The sequence below is a fragment of the Paralichthys olivaceus genome, chromosome 1 (assembly GCF_024713975.1).
Source record: "Paralichthys olivaceus isolate ysfri-2021 chromosome 1, ASM2471397v2, whole genome shotgun sequence".
Lineage (NCBI taxonomy): Eukaryota > Metazoa > Chordata > Actinopteri > Pleuronectiformes > Paralichthyidae > Paralichthys > Paralichthys olivaceus.
This window is the reverse complement of record NC_091093.1, coordinates 21448181-21475044: the sequence shown is the minus strand read 5'-3', so window position 1 is coordinate 21475044 and position 26864 is coordinate 21448181. Positions and strand designations below refer to the sequence as shown.

Here is a 26864-nt window from a genome sequence, read left to right as displayed (position 1 = left end):
AAGTGGGCGGAAACTTTCCATCCCACTTGCTTTCAGCCAATGAGCGCACAGACAGAGCTGGTGAGTGATGAGAGCAGCAGCGATGAAGCTCTGAGTCCAAGTCAATCAGTGGAGACGTGTCATCAGTGGAGCAGCAGGTGAGTGAACACGAGGACTCTCGCACTTTAACGTGGATTCAGCTTGTTGTCCTTTGGTTCTCGTGTCTCTCTGTGCGGGGCCTCGTGATTAACGACACTAACTATCACCAGAGCTGAGCCTGTGCAGAGGACAGAGATGGAGTGGCGTCAGCAGACCAGTGTCAGCTGTGCACACGCGTTCAAGGAGGCCCAGCGCTGGATCCAGGTTCATGGCTTCTTTTGTTTCTCTCTGTTTTCTTCTGGTTGTTTTGCACAGTCTGAGACGTGTTTGTTAATCCTGTGCAAACAACTGATGGCATTATATGTTCAACCCTCCTATTATGAACCAATTCATCAAATGTATTTGTAACTTCCATACATGTTAGTGCAGTTTAAAGTCAACAATAGATTTAAAAAGAATTAGGAAACTGAGATGCCATGAAACAGACTTTGAAAGCTTTTACTAACCATTACAACAATACAAACCTTTTTTTATAGTACAATATATCAGGAAGAAATAAAAGTCAATTAAAATGGGATAAAAACATGCTTCTAATAATTATATTTCTATTAGCAATGTGTATTTAAAATGTAAATATTCTATTGAATGACAGAGTGTATGTAGACTCGGTGCTGCAAATCGATAAGGTTCCAGGCCTTTTTCCAGTTTGCTATTAATTGCTGAGTCAATTTTCATCTGTCTATGGTCACATAGGTATCGTAAGGTACCTATCAGGATGGGGAGTCAACAAAGACTCATGTGAAACAAAGATGATAATAATTTGCTGGTCTTTTAAATTGCTAGAGTGAAATTGACACCAAGGATGAATGGTATTAGTAAATCTGAGGATTAAAGGATGTTTAACCCCTTTGTGGAGATGGAAGGAGTTTCATCATAGCCATAATACTTTCAGCCATGAACAATAACTTGTTTAAGGTTTGTATCATTAGGAATTTAACTTTGAACCTGTTGATGCTCATATTTGTAAAGACTAACTCAACACAGAAAACTAAACTGAGGCACCTTGACAGTCTCTTTGGCTAAAATGCAAATTCCACCTGGATAAGCCTCAGGTAAGAGAAGCTCCTGACACACAGAATCCTCTGTGGCCGTCCAGATAAACTTGATTTGACTTTATGACTCAGAACCTTTGAGGGACAAAGAACAGATGATTAAAACAGTTTGACACAGTCATTTAACATACAGAACTCACATTGTGTTTTTCTTAACTGCCTGTCTGCTGAGCTGCGGATGCTATGATCTGTCTGCTGCTCTTTGCACACCAGCTGTTGCTGTGTGACAAGCAGGTTATGTCGTGTTTATTGTGGAGGATGTGGTTTTGTAGTGATGCGTTTCCTCGGTAGTTGGCGGCTGCTCCTGTCCAAACGCTGCAGGAGTTGTAATCCTCCAATCATAACAAATGAATACAACTTGTAAAAGATGGGCACAGTGAGTGTTGACCACTTCTTAATGGGGACCATTAACGTCCATCTTATGAGTGGATCATTGTGAGAATTCTATCCCGGGCTCTGTTGGCAGTAAGCCCATACCAATTTTACCCGACGACTTCCCTGCACTGATGAATTGTGTGGCTGTGTGCATGTGTGTGCTCTTGTGTGTGTTAGTGAGGAGAAAAGCAGGGCATGCTGCTTTTAAGGAAATGCTAAATGGTGTCAATGTGTGTGCTCTAATATTCAGTGTTACTGATTGGAGTATAATAAGCTTCTGTGTCCAAAAAATATTGCAGTTTATCTTCAGCACAGTACATGCAGCCATTACACATGTTTGTTCAGCTCCCACTGGACTGGATCTGCCTCTTCCACATTATTTAAACGGGTCATTTAGTTTCTGGTGAAACCCACAGCATTACAAATCTCCATCTTAACCAATGTTCTTTTAGTTTAAATATGGCTACAACCAACTATCATTCTCAATAGCTATTAATCTGCTGGTTCTCTTCAGTTAATCTTTTTGTCTGAATAAAGAAATCAATATACACTAACTACTCCCTTGGATAACAGTGTAAATGTGGAAAAAAATATGTTGCAAGTGGCCCCTGATCAGGATCTGCACCAACATTTAATGGGTTCTCCCAGTGGAAAGTTGTATAGTCATTTTTTTTGTAATCTTGCTTCAAAAACAAAGTCACAAGGGTGAAAACGACCTCCTTGGAAGAGGTGAACGTGCTAAAAACCGAAGAAGTTTGATTCACTTTTCGTGCCTGATGCTAAAAAGCTTCACATCTTCATGTTTGCAGATATTTGGCATATATGAAAACAATTTCTCAGTTGATTAATCAATTAATCATCGTATCGTGGCAGCTCTAGATTGAACATGATTGCATGAGCGACGTCTTAGAAGTGAATCACACAGATTTAGTAATGGTACATTTATATTTTAACACATATATATTTTAATGGCACGTTTTTATCCTCTTGGATTTGAGAAAGTGAGAAGTTTGCAAGTGACAAAAGCAACTCATTGAAGTCTGTTTAATCGGTGGTTTCTTCTGTGCAATTGTTTATTGAAATGACCAATTCGAGTTTGCGGAACACAGCATCTTGACCACACAAGTTGTTTTTTTTGTTTGTTTGTTTTTTCGTTTGTCTCGCACTGCTTTGTTTGTCTGATTCCACTGGAAAGTTTCCGCTCCGTGCCTGCTGCCCAGTTCCACCAGAAATGAATTGTGATTGTAGATTCCTGGGGGGACTAATTAGTGAGAAGAATAGTCTTTTGGGGCCTTTGGTTGGTTATGGAGCTGAACCTTAATAGCCCCATTTTTATGTCCTCATTACAAAAAGCCCTCTTGCCTTGTGTTTACTGCAGATGTGAGAAATCATCAAGGTTGGGTTGATTCTTTATTTTCAACAACAAAGTTGGATGGGGGGGATGCTTGTCTAAATAAATTATGACTTCTTGCTTCGCAGACATATTGTGAACATCTGATTTTAAGCAGTAAACTTCACAATAAATTAGTTTTACTCTTATAACGAGTGCAAAATATATTTTTTTGATTGTTTCAACCATTTGAGGCAATGCTAAATACATGGACACTCTTGGAAACTGGACGTAGTTCCTCCTTAGAGAACTAAGCCAAACAAACCTGAACACATGTTTATGGTGGGTAAAAATGAAATGCAGTGGACAATCCTCAATAAGCTGTGGTTTCTTTAGGAGGTGACTGGAAAGTTGTTTGGTTGCAGTGACTTCCGTGCTGCCTTGGAGAATGGAGTCCTGCTTTGCGAGTGAGTATTGATGCTCTTACTTGGATGTAGTTTATGAACAGTCAGGCTAAATTACCATGTAAACCTTTGGTTGTGGTAGAGTCAAGCTAATTTAAAGTTTAGCTTCAGCAGCAGCACTGTTACAGTTTTGAAAAGTGGTAATCAGCTTCTCTAAACAAACCTGTAAAGGCGTATTCCAATAATTAAGTTGAAATAATGTGAAATAATGACAATTAAAAATGTGCTTAAAGCTCTTGACTCTAAGATGAAATCTATCTGGTTTATAAACCAATGAACCTTTTCATTGTTACATTTCTATTCATTATGCAATTTCCTTATTGGAAGTTATTCAAGATTATTAAGCCCCAATCTATTTAGCTTCCCTTGAGAATTAGACTTCTGATATTATTGTTGTGATTTTCAAACATGTGCTGCACTGAAATGTTTTAAACTGTTTACTGTATCGTTTTGTCTCCTAGTTTGATCAACAAGTTGAAACCTGGCATCATTAAAAGAGTAAACAGGCTGTCTACTCCCATCGCTGGCCTGGTGAGTGTTGAACAGTCTGTTTTTGTGTGTATCACTCATGTAGTAGGGACCTACATTTTTCACATCATGTGGACTTGTCTTCCTTATTGGGTCAAAAAGCCAGTTCACATATTTTGAATCATGTAGACATCTTTTTAAGGTTAGGTTCATTGGTTAATCTTAGGTTAAGGCTAAGGTTAGACAAGTAACTATGCTTGAGGTCAGTGTAAGTCTCCAGGAAGTCGTGTGTGTGTGTCTCATCTTGGCTGTGTGGAAGAAGGGTTGTTTTCTTGCTTAATGTGTCGAACAGTGTAAAAGATCTGTTAATAATTGAGTCAGGTACACAGTTGTAATTTACCTGGGAGATGTAAATAATGTTTTTAAAATCTGTGTTTATTGGTTATAAGAACAAAAGAAGAAAAAAGACACCAGCTGGCCAGGAAGTTTCACACAGTGTGTGGTTTCCTGTCAAAGGCAGAGACACGGTTGTGCTACAAATCAAATGATCCAGAATCGAGGGCCACTAAATGCTGAACATGTTTTTTATCAGGCATGAATGCACATGCAGATTTTTTCTACTTCAGGCTGCATTCTGATGGCTTCATACAAGTATAATTGCCATAACTGCCCAAAGCAAGAGCAGAAAAAGATCAATTCAAACCATCCATCAGGTGCCAGTGATTGGACGGAGCCTGATAGTGGATCCTTAGACGTTGGTGATGTTGCTTGAGGTGCAGCAGAGAATTTCCAGTAACTTTGACAGCCATCAGGCTCCGATGCCGTGGAAGGGAAGTCTTGAGTTGTTCATGCTAGCCTGCTGCTAACTGCAGAAGGCAGACTGGTGTTCCTCTTTCGAACAAAGTCTCTCTAAGCATTAAATTATATGCAGCACCAAGCAAAGTGAGTTTAATGTTTCCAGACAACAGCCAAGTTCAGATAACTTCCATAGTTTGTTTATAGGCCAAAGCTGATGAAATGTAATGCATTGACATTTGTCATTTCAGGTAATGGTCACGGTGAGAGGATTTGTATAAACATGTTTATAAACCTCTGTTAAAAGGTCAAATGTCTACAAAAATATTTGATCAAAAATTATTGTAATCTAGGTACATATGGCATTCGTCACATTGAAATTCAGTTTTGCTAAATATGAGAGAAGACTTGGTTTCCTTTCATGTACAAAACTGTCATGATTTCAGATTAATTGATAAAATGGGCTCCAATTCTAGAGGAAATGCATCTGAGAACAAGTTCTTATTGTTGGTGCTTTTGCCAAAAGGTTTGTTGGCAGCATTTTCCAAACTCGAAGAGGTTAATTGATCCAAATCAACATCATCACCGACTTCTTTTCATGCTCTTATTTCTTTAACTTTTGCCGATTCTGTTTATTGAATCTCCAGGACAATGTGAACGTGTTCCTCAAGGCCTGTGGGAAACTGGGACTGAACGAGTCACAGCTGTTTCATCCAGGAGACCTGCAAGACCTGTCCACTCGCGTCACTCTCAGGTAAAGACTGACATTCCACATGTATGTGTACACGTGTGTTCAAAGCTACATGTGATCAAGCCGCCACAGAGAAGCACACGTTTACCCAATGTGCTCCTACAATGATGAATGTATCAGACCTGTTTCATGCAATTATCCAATCAGCCAATCAGGTGGCAGCAGTGCGATGCATAATATCATGCAAATGCAGCACAAGCGATTCAGTTGATATGAGGACTGAGCAATGTTGTTCCCATTAAACATCAGAATAGGGAAAAGAATGTGATTTCATTGGTATGATTGATGTATCATTGAAACTGTTTAGTTGTATGACATCCAGTGAGCTGCAGATCCATGGGTGCAAAAACTCAGAGGAGGCTGATTTGAGCTGAAAGAATGGGGTAACTCAGATAACTTTACTCACGATGAACAACCTGTCAAACCTTGAGGCGAAGGGGCTACAACAGCAGGAGACCACATCAGGCTCAATTTCTTTCAGCAATGAAAAGTAATCTGAGGCCACGATGGACACCAAAGCTGGATCTCATTCACAATGTGGCATCAGAGACATGAATTCATTATAACCTGCCTTGTGTCAACAGTCCAGGCTGGTGTGGTAATAGTGTGGACGATATTTTTTTTTTTTTGGCGGATTCACAGGCCCTTAATACCAGGCAATCATCATTTGAATGCTACATCCTGTCTGAGTATTGTTTGCTGAGCATATGCATCCTTTTATGGCCACAATTTACTGTCTTCTAATGACTACTTCCACCATGATAATGCCCTGTGTCACGAGGCTAAAGTCATCTCACACTGCTTATGAAACCATTTGAAGCAATATTCCGTAATGTGCGATGGCAAACACGTTGAACTGGGGGTATTTTTACTGCAGCACCTGTTTTATAGGTTGAGTAGTTTGTGCGTTAGCATCGTAGCTTCTTTGCATTTATAAATATTTGAGCCCTACCTAACAAGCTGCTGCTGTGTGATCGCCTGCTGTCTATAAATCCTGATAAGTTGAGAGTTGCAAATGAGAAGTTTTGAAATGTCACTGGAAGAGCTCTTTATCTTCTTCACAGGCAAAGCTATTGCATTTGTGTCACTGCATGTGCTGTAAATACTGTAAACTGCAGCATGACTGATCTTTTTCCCTGTTTTGTTATTTTTTGTTTCAGGCGAGATGAAAGCAGCAGAAGACTGAAAAATGTAAGTTTGACCTGGATGAATTCTCAATTTCTTACCTCTACCAAGGAGGTTGTATTTAGCAGGATTACTTATTTAAATTTCGGGGCGGCTACAGGAATATTTTTCTTTCACCATTTAACATGAGATTGGGACTATTTTTTTTAACATATTCATTAATCTCTGTTAGGATAATTCATGGATGTTGATGTTAAAAATCAGCCATGTTAAGGAGTGTGGGCAATTTGGTGCGGATCAAAATAAAAGTCAGGGTCTGATGAATTTAAATGTGGTTTCATGAGGGGATTTTTTTTCCTGATTTCCCTCTTATGGCCGATGAGTTTTACGTCAACACCCTAATCACTTAACAACATGAGAGGAAATCTGTAGCCAACATCTCATTTATCAACCCAATTACCAGCACTTGTATGAAGTTGGTTCCAGCTCCTGATGCCAACATCCCACCAGCATCAAGACTCTTCCAGAATCAAGAGTGAATGATGGTCAAGGGGGTTGTTTCAAGGCTCATCACAATAATCTGGCATTGCCCACCACTTAGTCTGTGCCAAAGTGAAGACTTGGGTTTTATCACTGTGCCTTGAACTGTATCTGTAAATGCGTCGCTCCCAACAGTAATTATTGTGCAGACATGTGAGGGCTGTGTATGTGCACGCTTGTGTGCACCGCTGGTATTTTACATGTTCTGCAGCTCATGAGGTGGTTTGGTTATCTGCGGAGCCTCATTTAAATCACACAATGGCTGACGACGTGGACTCTGTAATGAGGCTGTTTGTTGCAGCCCTCTTTCTTTGAAATGGTCGTAGCATTTTTCTTTGAATCAACCAATTAGGGTCAATTTGCAGCCATTGAAAGCAACAGTTTCATTCAGGTTTCCAGCCACACAGATAATTGAAGCTGAGTTATTCATACAGTAAATGTTAATAGCTAGAAAAATGCCCTGAATGCTTGTTTACTCAGGTTGTGCAAATGAGGTAAGAGTGGAACTAATTTTAGCTTCAGTGGCTCATATTGGCTTAAATCACCTTAATTTTCTTTTTCTTTTTTTTTTAAAAGCAGCACATTGTAAAGGGTCTTTGCATCTTCTTTTAATTATATTGCTTCTCCTCAATGGCTAGAACTCTTATATCTTTATTTAGCTTTCAGATGAGCAGTAAAGTAGCTGCTCAAGAGTAATTGGTAATCCATTCAAATGCATTTATCACCACTCAATTCTCATCTGTCATTTAATTTGCATTATGTTATCAAATATTTAGCCATAACAATCTTCTTACATGGATTTTTATTTTCAGTCTGCTCTATGATGACTCTGTTAAGACAGACGGGGGAAGTCTGATTCGGTGTTGTGGCTTTCCCTGAGCAACAGAGGCTGCCACTCTGCCAGGCTCTCCCAAAGGCAGTGCGTCAAAAATATATCCCTCGCCTCGAGGCAAATGAGAAATAAACGGTGTCCAAACACTTTAGTTGCTGCAGTAATGAAACTCTTAATGCCAATGAGAGGCCCATATTTATCAGCTTTTACTCCCGGTCTTTACTGATGGTTGACAGGTGTCTGACTAATGTCACTGGTGTTCTGGACTGTGGTTGGGGTTTTGAGGTGGTCTTTTGAAGATTACATTCAAGTTTGTTCCTCATGGCTGATGCTGTGAGAAAAGTGCATCACATGTTGAGGGACAGAATGAAAAAGGTTACAAATGCCCCTCAGTTTTGGGCAGACACATTTTTAATACCTGCTAGACAGTTTATAGTGACATAACCCTAAGGTTGGTGGGGTCAGTCCCTCTACTGCTTTTCTTCCAGGCTGCTATTACAACAACCTTTAGATGGATTAACAGAAAATATAGACGAGACAGACTATTCTCAGAAAATGAATCATAATGTACTGACTTTTCCTCTCATGCCACTAATATAGCGATGCTTGTGAGACATATCTCACTCTCCAACATCCTCTATCATACACACCCTCTCAAGTTGGATATTATATAGACTTCTATTTAAACTTCTTAATGCCACTGCTGCCCTGTTGATTCAGACCCTTCCACCCCAGGATCCACCTGTAGGCTCCGACAGGGTGTTAAAGATATGTTCACTATCAATATATTTATTTTCAACATATCTGGGGTTATTACGCCGGACACATAGACGCCAATCATAGCTGTTAATTAATCGTTATGTTTTCGTGTGTTTGTCAATTCTTCAACTGAAGTACTGAACCGATTTGAACCGCACTTAGTGGAGGGACGGACCATCGACCAGCCCAATTAATTTGGTGCGGATTTATTCAAGTGGGAAATTTTCATTGTTTTTACAAATTTCTCAGGAAATAAGACATGAATCTTTACATGAATAAGAAAATCAGACATTTATGCTGTTGATCTAGTTGATTCAATTTGGTGCAGTTCATCTGACTCCTTCACCATTTGTCTTTAATAAAAACTAGACCTGTATAGGATTGTTTGGCCTTTTTAGGAGGTGTGAGTTTTGAAGGTCATCCTAGTCAAACGGACTAAATCAAGATGAATATTACCTTCTAACTTTATCATGTTAGCATTGTCTGTACTAGCATACTGATATTTAGCTTCTAGCACCACCGAGTTTCCTTATTGTCCGTCTTCTAAACATTTCCTGACTGCAGCACTGCTCAGCATTTCCTCCCAGGACTCTCACAGTGTACTGTCCTTCCCCATTCGGTGAAAAACACCAGGGACAGACTGGCAGCTCTGTCTGACCTGCTGTGACAGGGGAGAGGCTGCAAAATGATAGTGTCACACACAGCAGCACTTTGCTGTCACTTTTAGAATGAGGGCGGAAAAGAGTCTCGCACCGTCTGTCATGCTGATGGTCATTTTCATCGCAGTGGTAGGGGTGGGCTGGCATTTTGATTGAACTCCTGTTTCCCGTGTGTTTTAGGCAGAAAGGTAAGTCATTGTAGCATTGGGTGCTTTACCTTTTTTGTTTCGCATCTCTGACAGAATTAGTTGAAAGTTTACTTTTTCAATGTTCTGGAGAGAAATAATCGCAGAAATGGGCATTGGTTTGGACTTGAGAAGAGAAACAAATTCAATTTGTTCTTTTCACATGGTAGAAGAGGGCAGTTGTGTACTTCATGGTTTTGCGTTTGCTCTTCCTCAGGTTCTGATCACCATCTACTGGTTGGGTCGCAAAGCTCACCTCGACGCATTCTACAGTGGACCTCAGCTCAACTTCAAGGCCTTTGAAGGACTGTTAGGTTTGGCCTTGTCCAAGGTAAACTGCTCTTCTAGCCTCTATTGTTTGTAATCCTTCTTTGTTTTTATCCTATTCATACTAACCCTGCCCTTTTAAATCCAGTCCTTAGATGAGGGCAGTAACGTGTTTGTGAAAGACGGCGGGTACAGAGAGTGCTGGTACCCGGAGAGGGAGGAACGTCAGCGTATGAGACAGAGCTATAAAAGGGAAAACTCTGTGGACAGTGTTGGTTCTCCGGACTACCGGGGCCTCCGCCCAAATAGTGAAGGTACATTTAGTTTTATAATCTCCTTGTTAACAGTTTGTGAAAGTTGCACCATTTCAAATAATCCTTAATTTGGGTGCAAATGTAGTTTCTGTTCTTTAGAAGAACCCTGCTTTTGCAACCTTTTGCTTATCCAACTAGTTTTTGCCCCCTACCTGCTACTGTGAAACTCCAGAAGAGCTTAAAATGGAAATGTCCTTATCAAAAAGTCATGAATTATCATATTTTTTTATTCCATGTGCACCCATGTTACACTGAATCATTTTACTTCTACCCAGAAGTGGCTGATCCTCGTATTTCGTCATTATTCTGCACGCTGCCGTACTTGGTGTTGCTGCGCGTCAGTGATAGATTGTGGCAAGTTCCACACTATGGTGACAAGTGTCTGTGATGGGAGAGGGTCAAATACTTGTCACAAATCTCCCTAAAGGCTTTAGCTGTGTGCAGACTCAGTCATCCACTGAAGGTTCCTCTTGTTTTTCAGACTTTTTCCTTTATTTAAACTTTATCTGTCTGTTTTTAGCTTTTGTTTCTCGTCCTTTTCTTTCCCTCCAAACCAATCTTTTCTCCTGCTTATTTTTCACATGATGTCCAGGTTGTGGAAGTGATGCAGAAGCTGAGCAGGTCTTCAGAATGGAGACCTCACAGCCTCCAGTCCATCAGACTAAAGGCCATATCCCACCACCACTTCTACGGAGAATACAAAGACAAGAGGGCAATGGAAGCGGCTGCGACGGTCCACTCCCCAGGTACTGTACATGTGGCTGCTTTACACAGCAAGTTCACATGCTGTGGCTAACTCACTTATTCATGGCTGATTTTTCACATTCTGCTCCACTGTAACTTTTGGTTTTCTGTTACTCTGAACATGTTTATCTTTCTAAATATAATTCATTTGAATTAAAAACAGTCTTTAATGTGGAATCAGAAATTAGACAGAAACAAAAGAGAATTTAATAGTTGTATGTTGACAAACTATTAAACGGTTTACATCAGTCCTGAAGACATAATGATTTACAGTTGAGTATGAAAATCTGTGAACTTTAACTACCAATGCGAGTTATTGTGAACATTATTTAAATATATTTTCTATGCTTCTTGTGGTTTAAATTTGGGTAAAGAAGTTACCATGACATTTTAAAATGTTGATCGGGGGGTCAGTTTGGCCTGAGGCTGCCGCACCCACACGGGAGCAAAACTCCAACCATCTGAACAGACCATCGTCCCTCCCGGATCGGATTTGTGCCCAGCACATGACAGCAACTCTTTGCAGAAGTAGATGAAGATACATACTGTTAATGGTGAACCAGTAGACGCTACCTCCTGCACCGCTGCTTAAAAAATTAACGAACCTTGTGTAACCCTGTGAGCTTATCCTCAGAAGACTGTGAATTTGCATAAATCATACATTAATCATCAGTCAGACCTTGAAGCAGCTTTGTGACGTCGGCGATCACTTCTAAGATACTTGGTGTTGTTATTTCACCCAAAGCAAAGCCTGTGTGATCATCAGCTGTGAATAAACCGCTCTTTGCTGCAGCGTCAACGAAGCCCCCGTCTCTCACAAACCCCAACTCGCTCTGACTCCTCCCGAGTCTTTCTTTGATGAAGCGCTTTTCCAGCGGGCCTTCTGTGATGAAGACTCAGAAGAGGACTACACCGAAGCTGACCCCGTCCTAGATGACTTGTATTTCCGGCGGGTGCAGCAGGCTCTTCGTCAGATGTCTGCCAACCCCAATTCTGACCGCTTCTTGCCTCAATACTGGACGCCTGAAGAGGAGACTCGCGTGCGCACGATCTATCTTGGCTCCCAGAGAAGACCCTGGTATCGTAAAATGCAAGGCTTAAGGTCAGTGGGCTGCTTTTACTGCTCTGTGATGCATGGCAGTGTGAAGGCACAGTTAAGTAAAACTAATACAAGGCAGAGCAGGAAGTGCTCTTTTGTACTGATGCCTTTTGCTTGAACAAAAATATCACATGGCTGAGTTTGCAGGCTTGAGTCTAACTTAACATCTTTTGAGAAACATAACTTGCTAACTGCAGTTTAACATGACATGCGGTTTCATGTTTAGCATTAAATAGAAGCATATAAATCCATCATGCCAAGCAAAGGAATTCCTAGTTTGCTTGGTGCGGGCATTAGCTAGTGTTACTGACGCTGAATGATGACAAACTAAAACCTCAATGTTTCTCCTCTGAAGACACGCTGTGTTACTATTGTTTATTTATCATGTTCTTATTTCACACGTTCTCTTCCTTCTCTGTGATTCTAGCCACAAAGCTCTGGGTTCTTCTGACGAAGAGTTTGACCTCATGACATCTGCTACTGTGCAAAACATCTCTGCCACAACTGGAGAGCCTCGAAGCCATCACTGAGAACTTTCAATTCTATTTGTATAGCTCCGAATCATAACATGCATTATCTCAAGGCACTTTATAAAGTAAAGTCAAGACCTCATAAAGAAAACCAAAAACACTCCCAGTCCCGAGGGTCCACACCCAACCAGAGTGTCAGAGAGCACACCTCCACCAAGGCCCAACAGTCCCCTCATGAAACCACATTTCAGTTTGCTAGATCCAAATTTTGTATTCACATCTGTATCAAATTACACACATGTATCAGTCCCCTAACCATGCTAGGTTGTTTTTAATTTCATCGAGATCCATTATTCTCTGGGAAATTAATAGAAATGTTTAAAAACCTCCCTGGCAATGTTCAAACCTAAAACATTCCTGCATCCCAGCCCCTGACCTGGATCTCCACCTACATTTAATGGATTCTTCCTTGACTCATGTCCCACCCCTGCACAAAATTCAGTGGAAATCATAGAAGGTAGTTTTTGCATAATCTTTAAAAGACAAACAAACACAGACGGAAATCTAACTTCCTTGGTGGGAGGTATTGAACCCGATCTCTTAAATACAAATACCAACATCACACACTGTATAATCTGCTGATACAAGCTCTAACACTGTTCTACTCATCATCTCCTCATGTACGACATTGTCAAATGGATGCATTCCAGATTTGAAAATGTGAAAGTTGCAGAGGGAGCTTCATAATTTTGGCAAACAAGCCGAAACTTGCTCAGTTTCTCAGATATTTAATGAAGTTATTAGACGAATTAATTGTTGCTGCATGTTATAATTATCTGCCGTTCACTGTGGCACCTTTTTTTTATAGCACAGATGACGTTGAAGGTGATTTGACAGCAACATGTTAAGTGACTCATTAGATTGTAATGGTTAATCAGATGACTCACGCACTCTCATAGCCATAACAAAAAGTTATTTATAACCCATTTGTCCTGTCATGTTTTCTGCCTGTGCTATATGATTTGGTGTGGAATAATAAACATTAAAATACTGTGTAGCATGTGAATTTGTACCCATGTGTCGTATCCCTTTTAATCCAAATGTGTCTTATTTACACAGTGTTGTCTCTACTCCATCCCATTCTCATTAGGCTGCTTTTATCAAACCAAATATTTTGCATAATGGCGGTCATCCATCTTCATGTGTTTCTTTGGTTCTGTAGAGCGTATCAAACCCAGGCCAGGCCTGAGACACCAGCTCAGGTCAACCCTGGCTGGATTTGGTGAGTCCTAAAGTTCTGGGTGTAAAATAAGCGCTGATGTTGCTGCTGCTGCTTCCTCCGTGTCTGCTCTGGTTTGTATTCCGCTTGGGTGCAAAGGACATTACTCTGCAAACAGCTCTCGCTTGTTCCTGAAGACGGAGCATTTGGTGACTTGTCGGAGGAATTTATGACAAACCACAGGACTGATTGTAATCACAGTCCTGGTTGCTCAGATCAAATTATGTCAGTTTTGATACTCTAGCTGCTAAAAGCTGCTGTAAGTTATTTGAATGGCACGCCTGACATCCTCTGTGGCCCGCAGCAATGCCATTACTTGCTGCAAGTCAAATCTGTTGTGTTATCCAGACAGCAACATCTGCTGCCATTTATACTGCTGCGTTATTTGACTTGAATGGTACCCCCCCCCCCCCCCCCACTTGATTATGGATTCTGTTGTTTGAATGCAGAATGTGTCGTGTTGCTGCCGTTAATACTGTTGCCCGTCATGTATTTTGTGTGTGTGTGCATGTAGAAACTAGTTGGTATGTTTGTCATGCTTGCTCAGCAACACTATGTTCTAAAGTGACACTAAAATAAAGCGGCGTTGTTTTAAATACCATCTTAGCTCTGCACATTCATTCATTTTAATGTCTTGATTCTTTGTCTGTGTGAAACAGGAGTAAATCACTCAGCGACATCCCGATGTTCTACCCGGCGCGTAAACTTCCTAAGCAGAACACTATTCCCGATGTGGGCCAAGACGCTGACACGGCAGAGGAGTGGCAGCAAGAAAATGCACAGAGGAGCAGCGTACCCGGAAAGGACAGTGAGGCTCAGTGGCAAGATGTAAGTCAAAAGTACCGCTACAAGGTTCATTCAGTACTTCTGGAGCTTTTGAGCATAACTACTAGTTACCTCAACCAGGGAGGTTGTTTTTTTTGTCAGTGTTTGTCTGTCACTTGGCAGGGTTACGCCAAAACTACTGGATGGATTACCACAAAACTTGGTGGAAGGCTGTCGTATGGATCAGGGAAGATCCCATTAAGTTTTATTGTGGCGCCAGGATTTGTTTTTCCCCCCCCCCGATATTGAGTCTGTGCAATTTGGTGCAGATCCAAATACATTTAAACATGGTTTGATAGAGAGACTACTGGACAAATGGTATGTTCTCAACTAGGGCTGGGTATCGCCATGAATTTTCCAAATCGAGAGAGCGAGACTGAGTTTACAGACACAATCGCTAAAATGTTGCCCCTGTTATGTACAATGGGGTCACTCATGGGAAATATGGTATACCTTTATATTAAAATATCGATTCCTCCTTTTTATGAATCGTTAATGAAGAACCCAGCCCTATTCTCAACCGAGTGCCAGTTGAGTTAATTTTAATACATTACACATCCATATTGAATTAAATGTTTTTTGCATAAAGCTTAAGTTATAGTGGTTCATGGAAATTTAAATATCTGCAATTCAAAGAAATTGGGATGGGGGGGGTGTCAACTGGATGACGTGATGTCATCAGAAGTTCGAGAGCTACTGGTCCTTATGTTGGGAGTTGTTTACACTTGATGAGATCAGGGCCCAAGGTTGAGATTGAACTTTTTATGTCAGAACAATGTGTCGGAGCTTTAACATACTGAAATGTAGTTTTATACCCAAACACAAAAGTGTCATTGGCTCATACGTTTGTTTCAGGACTTGACGAAGTGGAAGAATCGTCGCCGGAGCTCCAAGTTTGACTGCCGTAGGAAGTCGCTGGACAGAGAGCATGTGATTAATGCATGCTCTCTGTCCATGACCAATAGGGCTGTGAGCAACTTTAAGAATGACACAGAACGTGGCGCAATGCTAAAGAGGTACAGTCCTGCTTAAGTACATTACTAAAAATACTAACACCCTCAAATCCTGTGCATGAAAGGCCACAGTGAACTCCTGTAATATGACCCACAGCCTCCCCCTCATGTTTTCTCCTTTTATTACATCGGCTCCTCTTCCCTTACATGCCAACTCCTCAGAGACCAGCCGTCACCACGCAGGAGTAACCCCGCCCCCCGACTCCACTCCACCTCTCCTCTGTCAAAATCATCAAACTCTGATCTCCGGCCACATACTCGAGCTCTGCTGTCCCGCAGCTACGCCACTGAGGCACCTTTCATTCCCACTGCCACACTTATCCTCCACTACCCAGCCCCTACGCAGGTGAGTTTACAGCTGTGCTCTGTTTTTCCATGATGGCTTCATTGAATGTACTTGTTTTATGTAATGGTGGTTACAAATACCAAGAAATTAAAAAAATAATAATAATTCTGATCGATATAGCTGCAGGAACCCAACCACCCTGTACATGTGGTGCCCACTCAACCAGGTGAGCTCTTGGGTACCACACGTATGGAGGCTTGATCCGGCGCTGCTCTATTTCCCCCTCCCCACTTTACTCTGCCCTGTCAAATAAAGGTGTAATGAAAAAAAATCTGAAAGGTGCAGGGTGTAACATATATTCTGTTTTTATTCTCGGCTGTTCCATGGCAAACCCCTGGCTGTGCTTTGTTTCTTCTCAGGGATCACTGGTAGGAGTCATGCCTGCCTCCGATGGGACCATCTTGGGAAAGGAGAGCCACTTTCCCTCCTCTGCTTCAGAGGGAGCAGGAGCCACCACACCTTCTGCAGACTTCCCTTTCAGCTCTCAGACTCAAGTCAAATCTCAGGGCAGCCCAGCTCCTCTTCAGTGCACATCTGAACCGACTCAGCCCCAGAATGTTCCTATAAATAAAATTTCCACTCTGGTCACAACCTTGCAGCCAAAGGAGGCCACAAAATCAACCTGCACTGTGTCTACGATGAATCACAAGGAGCTTCCACCCAGCATCGATCCAACAGTTCCATCCTTTTGTCCTGCTCCAGTGAATCAGGCATCTCTGAAGGAAATGTCCCAGGAGGAGAGCCTTAAGACATCTTGGGAACCAGTTGAGCAAACTGCAGGTGTCTACAAGTACTTGTCCAGAACTGCATCATGGTCCGGTTCTGCCAGCCTTCCCCGCGGGTACCGGCGGTCCGAGGGCTCATCCCGTCTCTCTTCTGCGATCACAGCGAGACCCTTTGGGACCAAGCAATCGAGGATGTCTTCGCTGCCGAGACTGTGCAGTGTGAGTTTTACCAAATGGTCTCCACACAGTAAGATGCCATCTAGTGGAGAATAATTGACCTTGTAAAATAAGTAATGGTGTTAATATGTGGCTGATGACAACAAAGGTTGGATGACAGCGTGCAGATGAACAGTAGATAAACATAGATGTGTCAGTAGTGACTGTGTGTATATAGATGGATGACATGGCTGCTCCCCAAAAGTGAAGCCAAAGCTTTTTGATTGCCACCTAGGTCAAAAATACAGCCTCCTCCATGTTAGTGGAGAGGACTTGGACCAAGCTAAAAGTACACCTCGAATAATTTTCTCAGATTGTCTCTGTCAGTTCTTATCACGCAGATGTTTCTTCAATAGTTTATTTCTCTGGTAAGTTCTGTTTTTATTAGCTGTTTGATCCTAAAAAAAATGGGGTGAAACTTTAGTGACTGCTGAGGTCAGCACCTGCGATTGGTGGAGCATGAGTATCAGTGTGACATCACGACTGCGGCTCCATCCTCATCATGGTTGAACAAACTCTGACTCCAGCTGAACACAGAGGAGGTGAAGTCCATCTTTATATACAGTCAATGGTCTCTACAGTCAGAGCTGAAATATTCTCCAGTGTTACTGAAGTTATGGAGCTTTTTAAAGAAAGAGCCGCCAGCTGCACATTATGTTTTACGGTCTAGACAGTTACAATTCTCCGGCTGTAATTCTGACTCTGTATGTTTAGTGCTCAGGAAGCTGCACAGGGGCTTGTTAAGTCCACCACATGGACTCCAGCTAGTTAATATGATAAGAGTGTTTCCTGTGTGCGTATGAGCTTGTGTTACCTTTTGTTTAATCCTCCTCATTAATAATAGGAATGCTGCTGCCTCAGTCTGAACAGCATCAACTCACTACAGGATCACACACTGTTATTTTCACGTCTTCCTGGAGAGTTAATGGTGCAATCACGTGTGTCTGCACCGTCCCTCTGAAGAAATCATCCTGTTCTTTTTTTCATCTGCAGGTAGATGGCAACGGTTCGCAGTTGACTAGTGAGAAAGAAAAATGTCTTTCTCCACCCTCGAAATCTTCTCTTAAAAGACAGACTGCAGCCAGTCACCTGAGGAGTCCCTACCAGGCTTCACTCCGACTGAAGAAAACCAGTCAGATAAAGCAGAGTGGTACAGATCAGGTGGGGGAGGAGGAGGGGACAGGGGGGTCCATACTATCCACTCAGACCTCCATCAAGACAAATGGGTTTCACCATCAGCCCTGCACCCAGCCACTACCGCAACCTAATTCAGCTCTGCAGGCCCAACACTACAACAGCTCCGCTCTGCCGACATCTACAAAGGTAAACTGTTATTTTACATCACAGAGCAAATGTGATAGTGATGCACTGAAACTGAAATTCTACACACTGAACCTGAGAGATACCTTTTCAATGCTCTGCTTTACCAGCATTAACTAAAGCCACAAACATTGTGACAACAAAACCTGAAAAAGTGGTGACTTATCAGTGTATCCCTGTATTCATGCAGCAGACCTCTAAAGTCTCTGATTTCCACCAGGAAGTACAGGACATTGGATCACAGGGTGTCACCTTAACGTCTGTGTTTCAGGTGGATCACAGTAACATGAGAGTGAGCCTTACCCTTAAACCCAACAGTGTACCAGACTTTGGTTTCCAGACTCACTGGGACTCGACAGGAGCGAGAGTAAAGTTCATTCAGCTCGGTAAGACGTTCGCTATATTTAACTCTGCATTACTGTAATTTTGTAACATGAATAATTAATTATAGATGGACTGAAATAGTGTGACGATTAGGTCATTGAACATTGTCTGCTCCAATGTGCTCCATAATATTTTCTGCTTCTCTCATTTGCTTTTGCACACAGCCTGCACTTTGGAACAGTGACGCACCACACTGACTGTTCAAGTTAGAGTAGAGATATAAAAATGATGTTGGTGCATCAATTTCTTCGGTGCCAAAATGATCATGCAGCGAAATAAGAATGTAAAATTATGCAAACAAGGAGAAATGTGCAAATTATCCAAAGCGATTATGATAATGATGTACATGAGGGGAGAAATGATCATTGGATGGTTTTCACTCAGAATGTGTGTGTGTGTGTGTGTGTGATTTCAAACTCCACCATAAATGTTTAATTAGATGTGAGAGAGAGGTGTCACTTAACTCGCTGCTGTGCAGTTTTGCTTGACAGGCCTACTTTTTGACTCGGAGCAGCAACCTTGTCCTCCCATTACTGCTTGTTTCTCACTTTGTGCTTAGCAAATAAATTGTGAAGCTGGCACCTCTGTGCCGTGCTGTCCACGCTCTCATCTTTTTCATTGTCCTGATGCCTGGCCCTCTCTCCCCTCCGTTCCTCCCTCGTCAGGCGGTCCAGCAGAGCTCTGCCAGCTGTGTGTGGATGATGAGATCGTGGCTGTTGATGGAGTGGCGGTGGCACACATGAACTACAACCAGTGGAAGGATAAAATGACATCTGCTCTGCAAACCGGCAGCTTAACCATGGATATTAGACGCTATGGCAACAAGGGTGAGATAATGAGCCAAAAGATCAGTCTTGTCTTTTACCTCCTCCTGGTGGTTAAATAATTTGATGATTTAACCTTTGACATCACATTCGTTGGTTGATCATGTGGCCTTGGTTTTGATGGCTGGTTGTTGTCATTAGATTGGAGCTCCAGTGAGGGGAGTCTTCACACCCAGCCAGGCAAGAGCAGGATGACCCTCAATCTGACGGCCGCAGCGCCTGTTCTGATAGGTTGTTCTGATCACCATGCCAACAGCACTGCCTCTACAGAAACCGCAGCATTGAAATTCAATGGGCACACAGACAATGTGAGCAATGTTTCAGCAGTTATCGCCTCATTTAAAAAATGGATGCACAAAGCTTCTGGTGGTGCAGTTTAATTAGTGGTGGTCATCAGGCCGATCTTTTCTTTCACCTGCCCAGGTTAAACAAGGTAAAGTCTTGGATGGAGGGTTTGCTGAAGGCCACAGGACAGCCAAAAGTAAAGGTAATGACATTACAAATCTGAACATGAACGCACATCCTCGGCAGGAATAATTCCTCAGATACAGTTTGTGATTTCTCATCCCTTCTCCATGTCAGACTGTAATAAAATGATTAGGAAAAATCAGACAAGGAGGGCAGAGTTTTTCAAACAGAGAGGTAAAAATCCAGTTTGAAATTTAGCTTTGGTGGCTGGTGCTTGGCTTGGTTAAATGTTTGGCATCAAATGCACATGCTCAGTATGCTAAGATTTTAAGAAGGAATATAAGAAATTGGATAATGCACTGTGATTAGATGAGGACCTTTACTTAAGGACCGCCATGAAGCTGGGATTTAAAGTCTAAAATGTTATATTATGGATTTAGGCTGTAAAAACATTGAAGTATTACGTCTTACAAGGTCTTAAATACATTTAAGCTACTTCTTATTTTATTAATCTACATTTAACGCCACTTCCGTCACACTTTGTTTTGTCAGCATGTTTTGTAGTTCTTTGTCAATGGTACAAATATTAGCACGCTGTAATAAATCCAGAAATGAGACCAACATGGAACTGATAACTGATCAGATTAAGTCTTTAAGCACGTTGCTCAGAATTGATCTCGGCACACTCGACTTGGCTGTTGGAAAGACTGCGGTTCTGTGTCTCTGCCTGTAGTTTGAGAGAAAACGTGTCATTTCCAGTGTTATTCTCGATGGGGCTAATATGGGGGAGGGTAAGAAATTCTAGGACTTTGAAACAACTTCATATCTGTTATACTTAACATAGTTATTAAAGTCTTAAATATAACTTTAAATTTTACGACCTGCACTAACCCTGGTTAATCCAGCATTTAAACTGCATTTTATTCAAAGCAGCCAGACACACAACTATGAAAGAAGTAGCATCTCTATAAATGAGTGCCCACTTTATTTTTGCTTCAGAGAGGTGGTACAGTCTAACCTTGTTCACGCAGAGCTGTAATGTGTTGTTAGCTGTTCACTCTCTTACTGTATCTTCCCATGTTCTGTCTGAATGGGTTTTTACTTTTTAATTGGTAACGTCCTCATTCGTTTGCACAATGCCTGGTTTGTGACGCTGCCCTTGGTGGTTGTTAATGACTGTGTCCTGCTACAATGGTGTCTCTCTTCAGGCTCTGCAGGATTCAGCTCATGGGTTTACTTATGTGGTAAATGTTCTCACTGTGTATGTGGTTTTGTTTCTTTGCTGTACTGTGAGTCACATGCTAGAGGCTAAAATCTGTTTTGGAGTTAATCAGCAAATGAACAAAGCAGATTTGTGTGGTCATGGCGTGTGAATATTTTTTCATTTGCTATAGCATGCTCAACTGTTTGATTATAGAAGTTGTGCATGGCATCTTTATGCTGGGGGGGGTACATTAGCAGACATATTTACAGGTTTAATCTCAACTACTCATTACTTGTTTGATAGTTCTGATCATATATTTAACTTATGCGTGCATATAAAGCTCTGTAAAGGAGACTTACATTTATTTTGATTATGTTTTTATTTTGGTTTATAGCGACTATATCAAATATAACAATATTTTTTATATTGCACGTTTCAATACAATTAAAAGTTGCTTTACAAGTTAAGAATTGAAGGAAACAATTTGATATAGTTTAAAAAAGTAAACAATTGAAAGTCATTTGAAGATCACACAGTATTGGAGCACAGATACAGAAATAACAAGTTGCTGCTGAGTAAAAAGAAGAGAAAAATAAAACATCTATAAATTGATTAAAATAGTTGGTAAGATCAGAGCTAGGAGAAAGCACACATTTTAAATATCTCTTAAAGACACATTTTTTAAAGAGCGTAAGGAGCTTGCCAGACTCTGGACCCATGAAAGGTTCCTGGTTTCGATTCCCGGCTCCTTCAGAGTGCACTGAAATGTCCCTGAGCGAGACACTGCTCCTGATACTGTGTCATGAGTGTGTGAACACATCAATGTTTTTGTGCTGCTCAGAAAGATGCAGCAGAGCATTTGTCAGGGATCAAACTAAAGTTTGATGCAGACATAAAAGAGAACATCCCATGTGTGACCCAGTGCATTTTCAAAAGTCTCTGCTAATGTGTCCCCAGCCTTCGTGTGGTGACTGTGTGACCTCCATTACACTGTTCTCTTTGCTGACATGTTGTTTCCTCACCCAGGAGGTTCAGAATCTGCGATATCTGATGTAAGTTACTGCACCACCATCAAAGATTTGTTCGAAACATACGCTGTGCGTGTGCGCGTGTGCGTGTGCGCGTGTGCGTGTGCGTGTGTGCACTGCTCTGTGATAATGTTGGAGCCCACAGTCTGTCTGTGTATCCCCAGCTCCAGGTGCCGTCCCTCAGCCCCTCCTCATCCAGCTGGTCGTGGGACCGAGAGGAGGATCGACGACGCCAGGAAAAGTGGCAGGAAGAGCAGGAGCGCCTCCTACAGGTCTAAACTCTTTTCTCCCAACACAGAATCACAAAAAGGAGTTTATTGCTTTTATTAATCATCATGTGTCTTGTTTTTTTTTTCAGGAGCAATACCAGCGGGATCAGGAGAGGCTGGAGGCAGAGTGGCGGAGGGCACAGCAGGATGCGATGGGGGACTTGGGCAGGAAGTCGGAGGTAATGTTGTGCAGTCCTCTGAGTCTTTTCTTAGCTGCAGACCATTTAAGTTAAAACTGAGTTCATAATAAGTAATTATAAGATATTGCTCTATAAAGTCATCACAGAATGTGCTTTTCAATGTGTACCTCAAGTGAGTACATTCAGACTGTGACCCCCGGATGATGGGACTTTATGATGCGATATGGGTCAGAAAAAAATCAGTCCATCAGATCTGGATCAGGGGATACAGTGAACATACATTGTGAAATAGGGTTTTCAACATGTTAATTGATTTCCCTGTTATTTGCGACACAGGAGGTTATTTTATGCAAAAACTTTCCAACCAATTTTCATTGGAGTGGTGGAATAAATCAAGGTAGAGGGTATTACATTTTTGGGCTGATCCAGGAATTTGTTTATCTTAAAATAATTCATGGATTTTGATGAAAAAATAAAAAATTGTTCTGGGGATTGAAATCTATGAATGTGTGAAGTTTTTTGCAGATCCAAAAAGTCCAGATCTAGTGAATTTAACTGTTTTAATAAGGGAACTCTTTGGTCTTAGCAGAGCTATGGGCTATGTCTCTGAATGCCCTGGTAGATTAAATTTTCATTCCCCAAAAAATATAGATTTATTTTAATCAAGAAGTTTTCATCGATTTTGAATTGCTGATGTGGCTCATGTTTTTCTTATAATAGTTTTATAAATACTGATGGAGGGTCCATGGTCAACATTATCCTTCAGGGATTTTCATTGTTTCTATAAAATATATTTTTCCCCCATGTATTTGAAGCTAACCACCATCCAGATGAATGGCAGTGAGAGGCCTGCCAGCACGCAGCTCCATGTGAGTGCACTGTCAAACAGAGAAGAGCAGAGCCCTGACGGAGACAAGCTGAAAGAATCGGGACGTAAACCTCAGAGTGATGCACACGAAGAGCAGACTGACACCATCGCTGAACAACACTGGTGAATTCACCTTTCTCTGCGAGTTTAAATGTCACTAGCATTGTCAGATCTTTTCCATCCTTGCTGAATGTAACAGTTTAATATGTAATTTTATTTTACATGTTTTTCTGACTGCTGCTGTGTCTGCTTTTCCAACCCCGCTGCATGTGCTCGGCCTTAACGTTATTCCCGCTGCACCTCAGGGCTGTGGAATCTTGTGGCTTTGCTCAGCTGTCTCCTGCACACAGGTCAGAACAAGATAAGCTCAGTGTGTCTTTGCCTTGAAGCCAACATCAGCATGCAACCATTTCAGTGTAGACCCTGAAAAAGAAAGTCAGACTCTGCAGAATAATGTCTGTGTGTGTGTCTCTCTTAGGGCGAAGTCCTTGTCTTCTCCGGCATTAGCTGGCTCCCACAAACAGATACGAGGTTAGTCCGCCCTCTCTGTTTTAATGTCTCCCTCTGTTTTGGTGATGTACGGACCTAACCCGTCCAACTTTAATTGGTCCAGGTGATCAGAGGAAAAGAAAAGGACCATCTCTGTCTAAGGCTGAGCAAGACAGGCAGATGATTTTGGAGGAGATGAAGAAAAGAACTCAGCTCCTGACGGACAACAGCTGGATACGTCAGCGCAGAAGCAGCTTTTACAAGGAACCAGTCAACGGCATGGTTCCTCTGAAGAGGTGACTCCCGTATTTCTCGTCTTAACTCTATTTCAAATTGCACCTTAGCTAGCGGCTCTTCTGACGACTGTTTTGTGAATCATGACCTCTGCCCTCCAGGTATGAGTCTCTGGACAACCTGGATTCTATGCGTCACTCCCCAGTATCAGCCGAAACATTCGGTTACCCTCGCCCACACTCAGCTGCAGGCTACTGCGCTCCGAGCAGGAACTCCTACTCCCGCTACAGCACCGGAGCCAATTCATCCAGGAAATCTGAATCCATGGACCCAGCTCATCACAACGGGTATGCAATGTATTTGAATTCCGAGCCTGTATCTCTTGTGTTGGTTTCTTTATGTGCTACATCTTGGCCTCACACACTGTCAACATGCACAGCCGCCATGGTTATAGAGGCCCTTCGTCTCCTGTTTCCAGGTGAGAGGTCATGACTGGGTTAAGATGCAGTCACAATAGCTCCAATCATTATGAATCATTTCTTTTCTCATTCACTTCAATGGAGTGTTTTTTTCCCCCCTACTTTGGTCACACATGATGGGTCAGTTAATAAATAAATGTTCTGTACTTATAAGGCGTCTTTCTAGTCATGATGACCATTCACACACAGTCACACAGTGAATCGATGGGCAAACAAATGGACGGGGGGGAAACAAAACCTCCTTGGCAAAGTTAAAAACTATATTTCCATCATGTTGTTTTCACTCTCCCTCCACTTTTCTGTTCTGTCTGGTATTTCTCTCTCAATCTCTATTCTTCTGATTGGTTTAGAGGAAGAACCAGCCTGCTTTGCTCTTAGACCCTCTTTGTTAAAATGTCAGTCTGAGGGCCCCACCAGATTTAATATACATACGTTCATTAGCATGTAGATGTAAAAGCTGACTCACCTCTACAACTCTCTGCTCCGTGAGTGAGATGCACGCACATGCACACACACACACACGCACACACACACACACACACACACACACACCGCACTCTGAGTATTTATACACTACACAGGATTCCCACAAGTCCTTGAAATCCTTGAATGTAAATCTTTTATCCTTGATAATACTTGACTTAGCTTTTGACACTTTCAATTTAAAGTGAGTAAATAGAATAAGTGTCTCCTCCTCAGTCTCTGCTCTTCCACTCATAAGTCTTTCTCGATATATTGTTCTGCTGTGTTAGAGAAGGCCACATTAGTATTTGAGTATAAGCTTTTAGTTCTCATTAAAGAAATCTTTATCGCTGTAAAAGCGATTAAATGCAAAGACCCAACAGGGCATAGTTAGAGGCAATAGTCCTGTAAGGTCCTATAGAAGTCCTTGAGTTTGACATTCAGGAAGGTGTGTGTGTGTGTACCCACATTATATACCAAAATAAAGTTGAATTGTTCTGTTATGCTGGTGAATAAACTGATGAAATGGCTTCACAGGTCTGCCAGATTTCTCTTAAATAGATTTTCTCACTTCCCTCCTCTTCCTCAGTGTATGGGCTGCCGCCGACATTTCGGAGGAGCGGAAACTGGAGTCCAGGTTCGAATCTGAAACTGTGAGCTATGACAAATCCAGTGTGAGTATCGATCTCCATGAGGCAATTGACCTCAACTGACACATGTCACCCACCCCTCACGGTTTCTGTTCCTCATGGCAGTAACCACTCCAGATTGTTGTTATATATTTGCTCAGATGAATCTTTTGCAGGGTTTCTGCAGGGTCTACTCCAAAATTCAAGAATCAATCGTAATTTTAAAATTCTTAATTCCGTTAAAGTATTATGAACTAGATCTTTAATATGTTTGATTATGTATAATTAAATATTAATTAAAACTGTGGGCGCATGCATAGTTTTTAATGATGCAGATAATAACATGCTGTAATAAAACACCCCGCTCAGTATTAATCACACTTCACTGTGGCTGTGAGAATGTCTGACACCTACTGCCTGCCTGCAGCTTAAGAGATATCCAAGGTCATTAGGCTGCTTCACCTTATCTTTAATTATGGGCAATTGGAAGTAACTCTGGGACCTTTGACATTCCTTCATCTCTGACGTATGTGACATAGATCTTACATTTCATAAAAGGTCTTAGTCTACTTGTTGAAACCTGCAGGAACCCAGCTTTTAAGATGTTATGGCCAATTCCTCATCTTGAAAAACAGGAATGAATCCCAATCATACACTAAAACTTAAATGTAACTGGACTGGATTTAATCTCCGTCCACAAAACTTGAAATTTTATTTCACAGTCAAGTAAAACTCTGATAATTAATCTTTTAGACACTGATGCCTCCTCCATGTGACCAACCCATCGTGCTCCGGATCACAGAGTAAGCAGCCGAATATAAACTGTGGAAACACAGTGGAAAATGTCCACACAGCCAAGCCATGACCTTGTCTCCTACAGTAACTGTTGGTGAAACTAAAAACTCTGTCACGTCTGTAATATAAAATCTTGACATTCTGTTGATCCACGAGCAAAGATTCTTAACAGTTGCTTTTTAATCCAATGTGCTGTTTTCTGTCTCTTTTCATGCTAATTTATTTCCAAGAAAATGTAGATTAATATATGAAATAAAGGAGTGAAGATAATTATTATTATCGTTATTAGTGTTTGGTTAATGCTTTTATTGTGGTGTTAGTAATGCTGTTTGTTATATTTTTGTGCTGTTTTTGATCTGAGCCCATTAGTGCATTAAATACAGATATTTCTTGTTGATGTAACCCAGGTACGGTGGCACATTTTAAACACTGTTCTGTTGATATCTCACCAAGTGCACTTTGGGATAAATAAATCAGTGGTTTACATATAACACGTGTATTTCTCACATGAAAATGGGCGTCTTAACTGAAATGTTGTAAATAAAGTGCACTGAACATTA

The 26864-nt window shown here is 41.5% G+C and overlaps 1 protein-coding gene across 4 annotated transcripts; it reads left to right on the top strand.

Moving 5' to 3' along the window:
• LOC109624824 (LIM domain only protein 7-like) lies at positions 1-26864 on the top strand. Of its 4 annotated transcripts, XM_069525206.1 has the most exons (29): positions 2-137; positions 249-342; positions 3292-3362; positions 3821-3890; positions 5270-5376; positions 6534-6564; positions 9691-9804; positions 9889-10054; positions 10647-10800; positions 13590-13649; positions 14306-14474; positions 15327-15487; positions 15647-15830; positions 16190-16774; positions 17765-18094; positions 18363-18477; positions 19141-19302; positions 19441-19607; positions 19723-19786; positions 21938-21963; positions 22104-22211; positions 22298-22387; positions 23164-23339; positions 23522-23566; positions 23695-23747; positions 23830-24001; positions 24101-24286; positions 25470-25554; positions 26263-26864. In XM_069525206.1, exons 1-29 carry the CDS (start codon positions 40-42, stop codon positions 26314-26316), a joined length of 3897 nt encoding a protein of 1298 aa, XP_069381307.1. In that variant the 5' UTR covers positions 2-39; the 3' UTR covers positions 26317-26864. The 4 variants fall into 4 exon arrangements, with proteins under 4 accessions (XP_069381317.1, XP_069381307.1, XP_069381312.1 ...); XM_069525211.1 differs by lacking the exon at positions 23522-23566; XM_069525212.1 differs by lacking the exon at positions 13590-13649 and having other exon boundaries at positions 3-137.

What these genes read in the sequence shown, in the direction of transcription:
- LOC109624824 (XM_069525206.1), top strand. Translation starts at nt 40, where the DNA reads ATGAGCGCACAGACAGAGCTGGTGAGTGATGAGAGCAGCAGCGATGAA. An exon ending in GTCAACCCTGGCTGGATTTG is followed by an intron (nt 13,650 to 14,305) that starts GTGAGTCCTAAA and finishes TGTGTGAAACAG; the next exon opens with GAGTAAATCACTCAGCGACA. An exon ending in AGTAAAGTTCATTCAGCTCG is followed by an intron (nt 18,478 to 19,140) that starts GTAAGACGTTCG and finishes CTCCCTCGTCAG; the next exon opens with GCGGTCCAGCAGAGCTCTGC.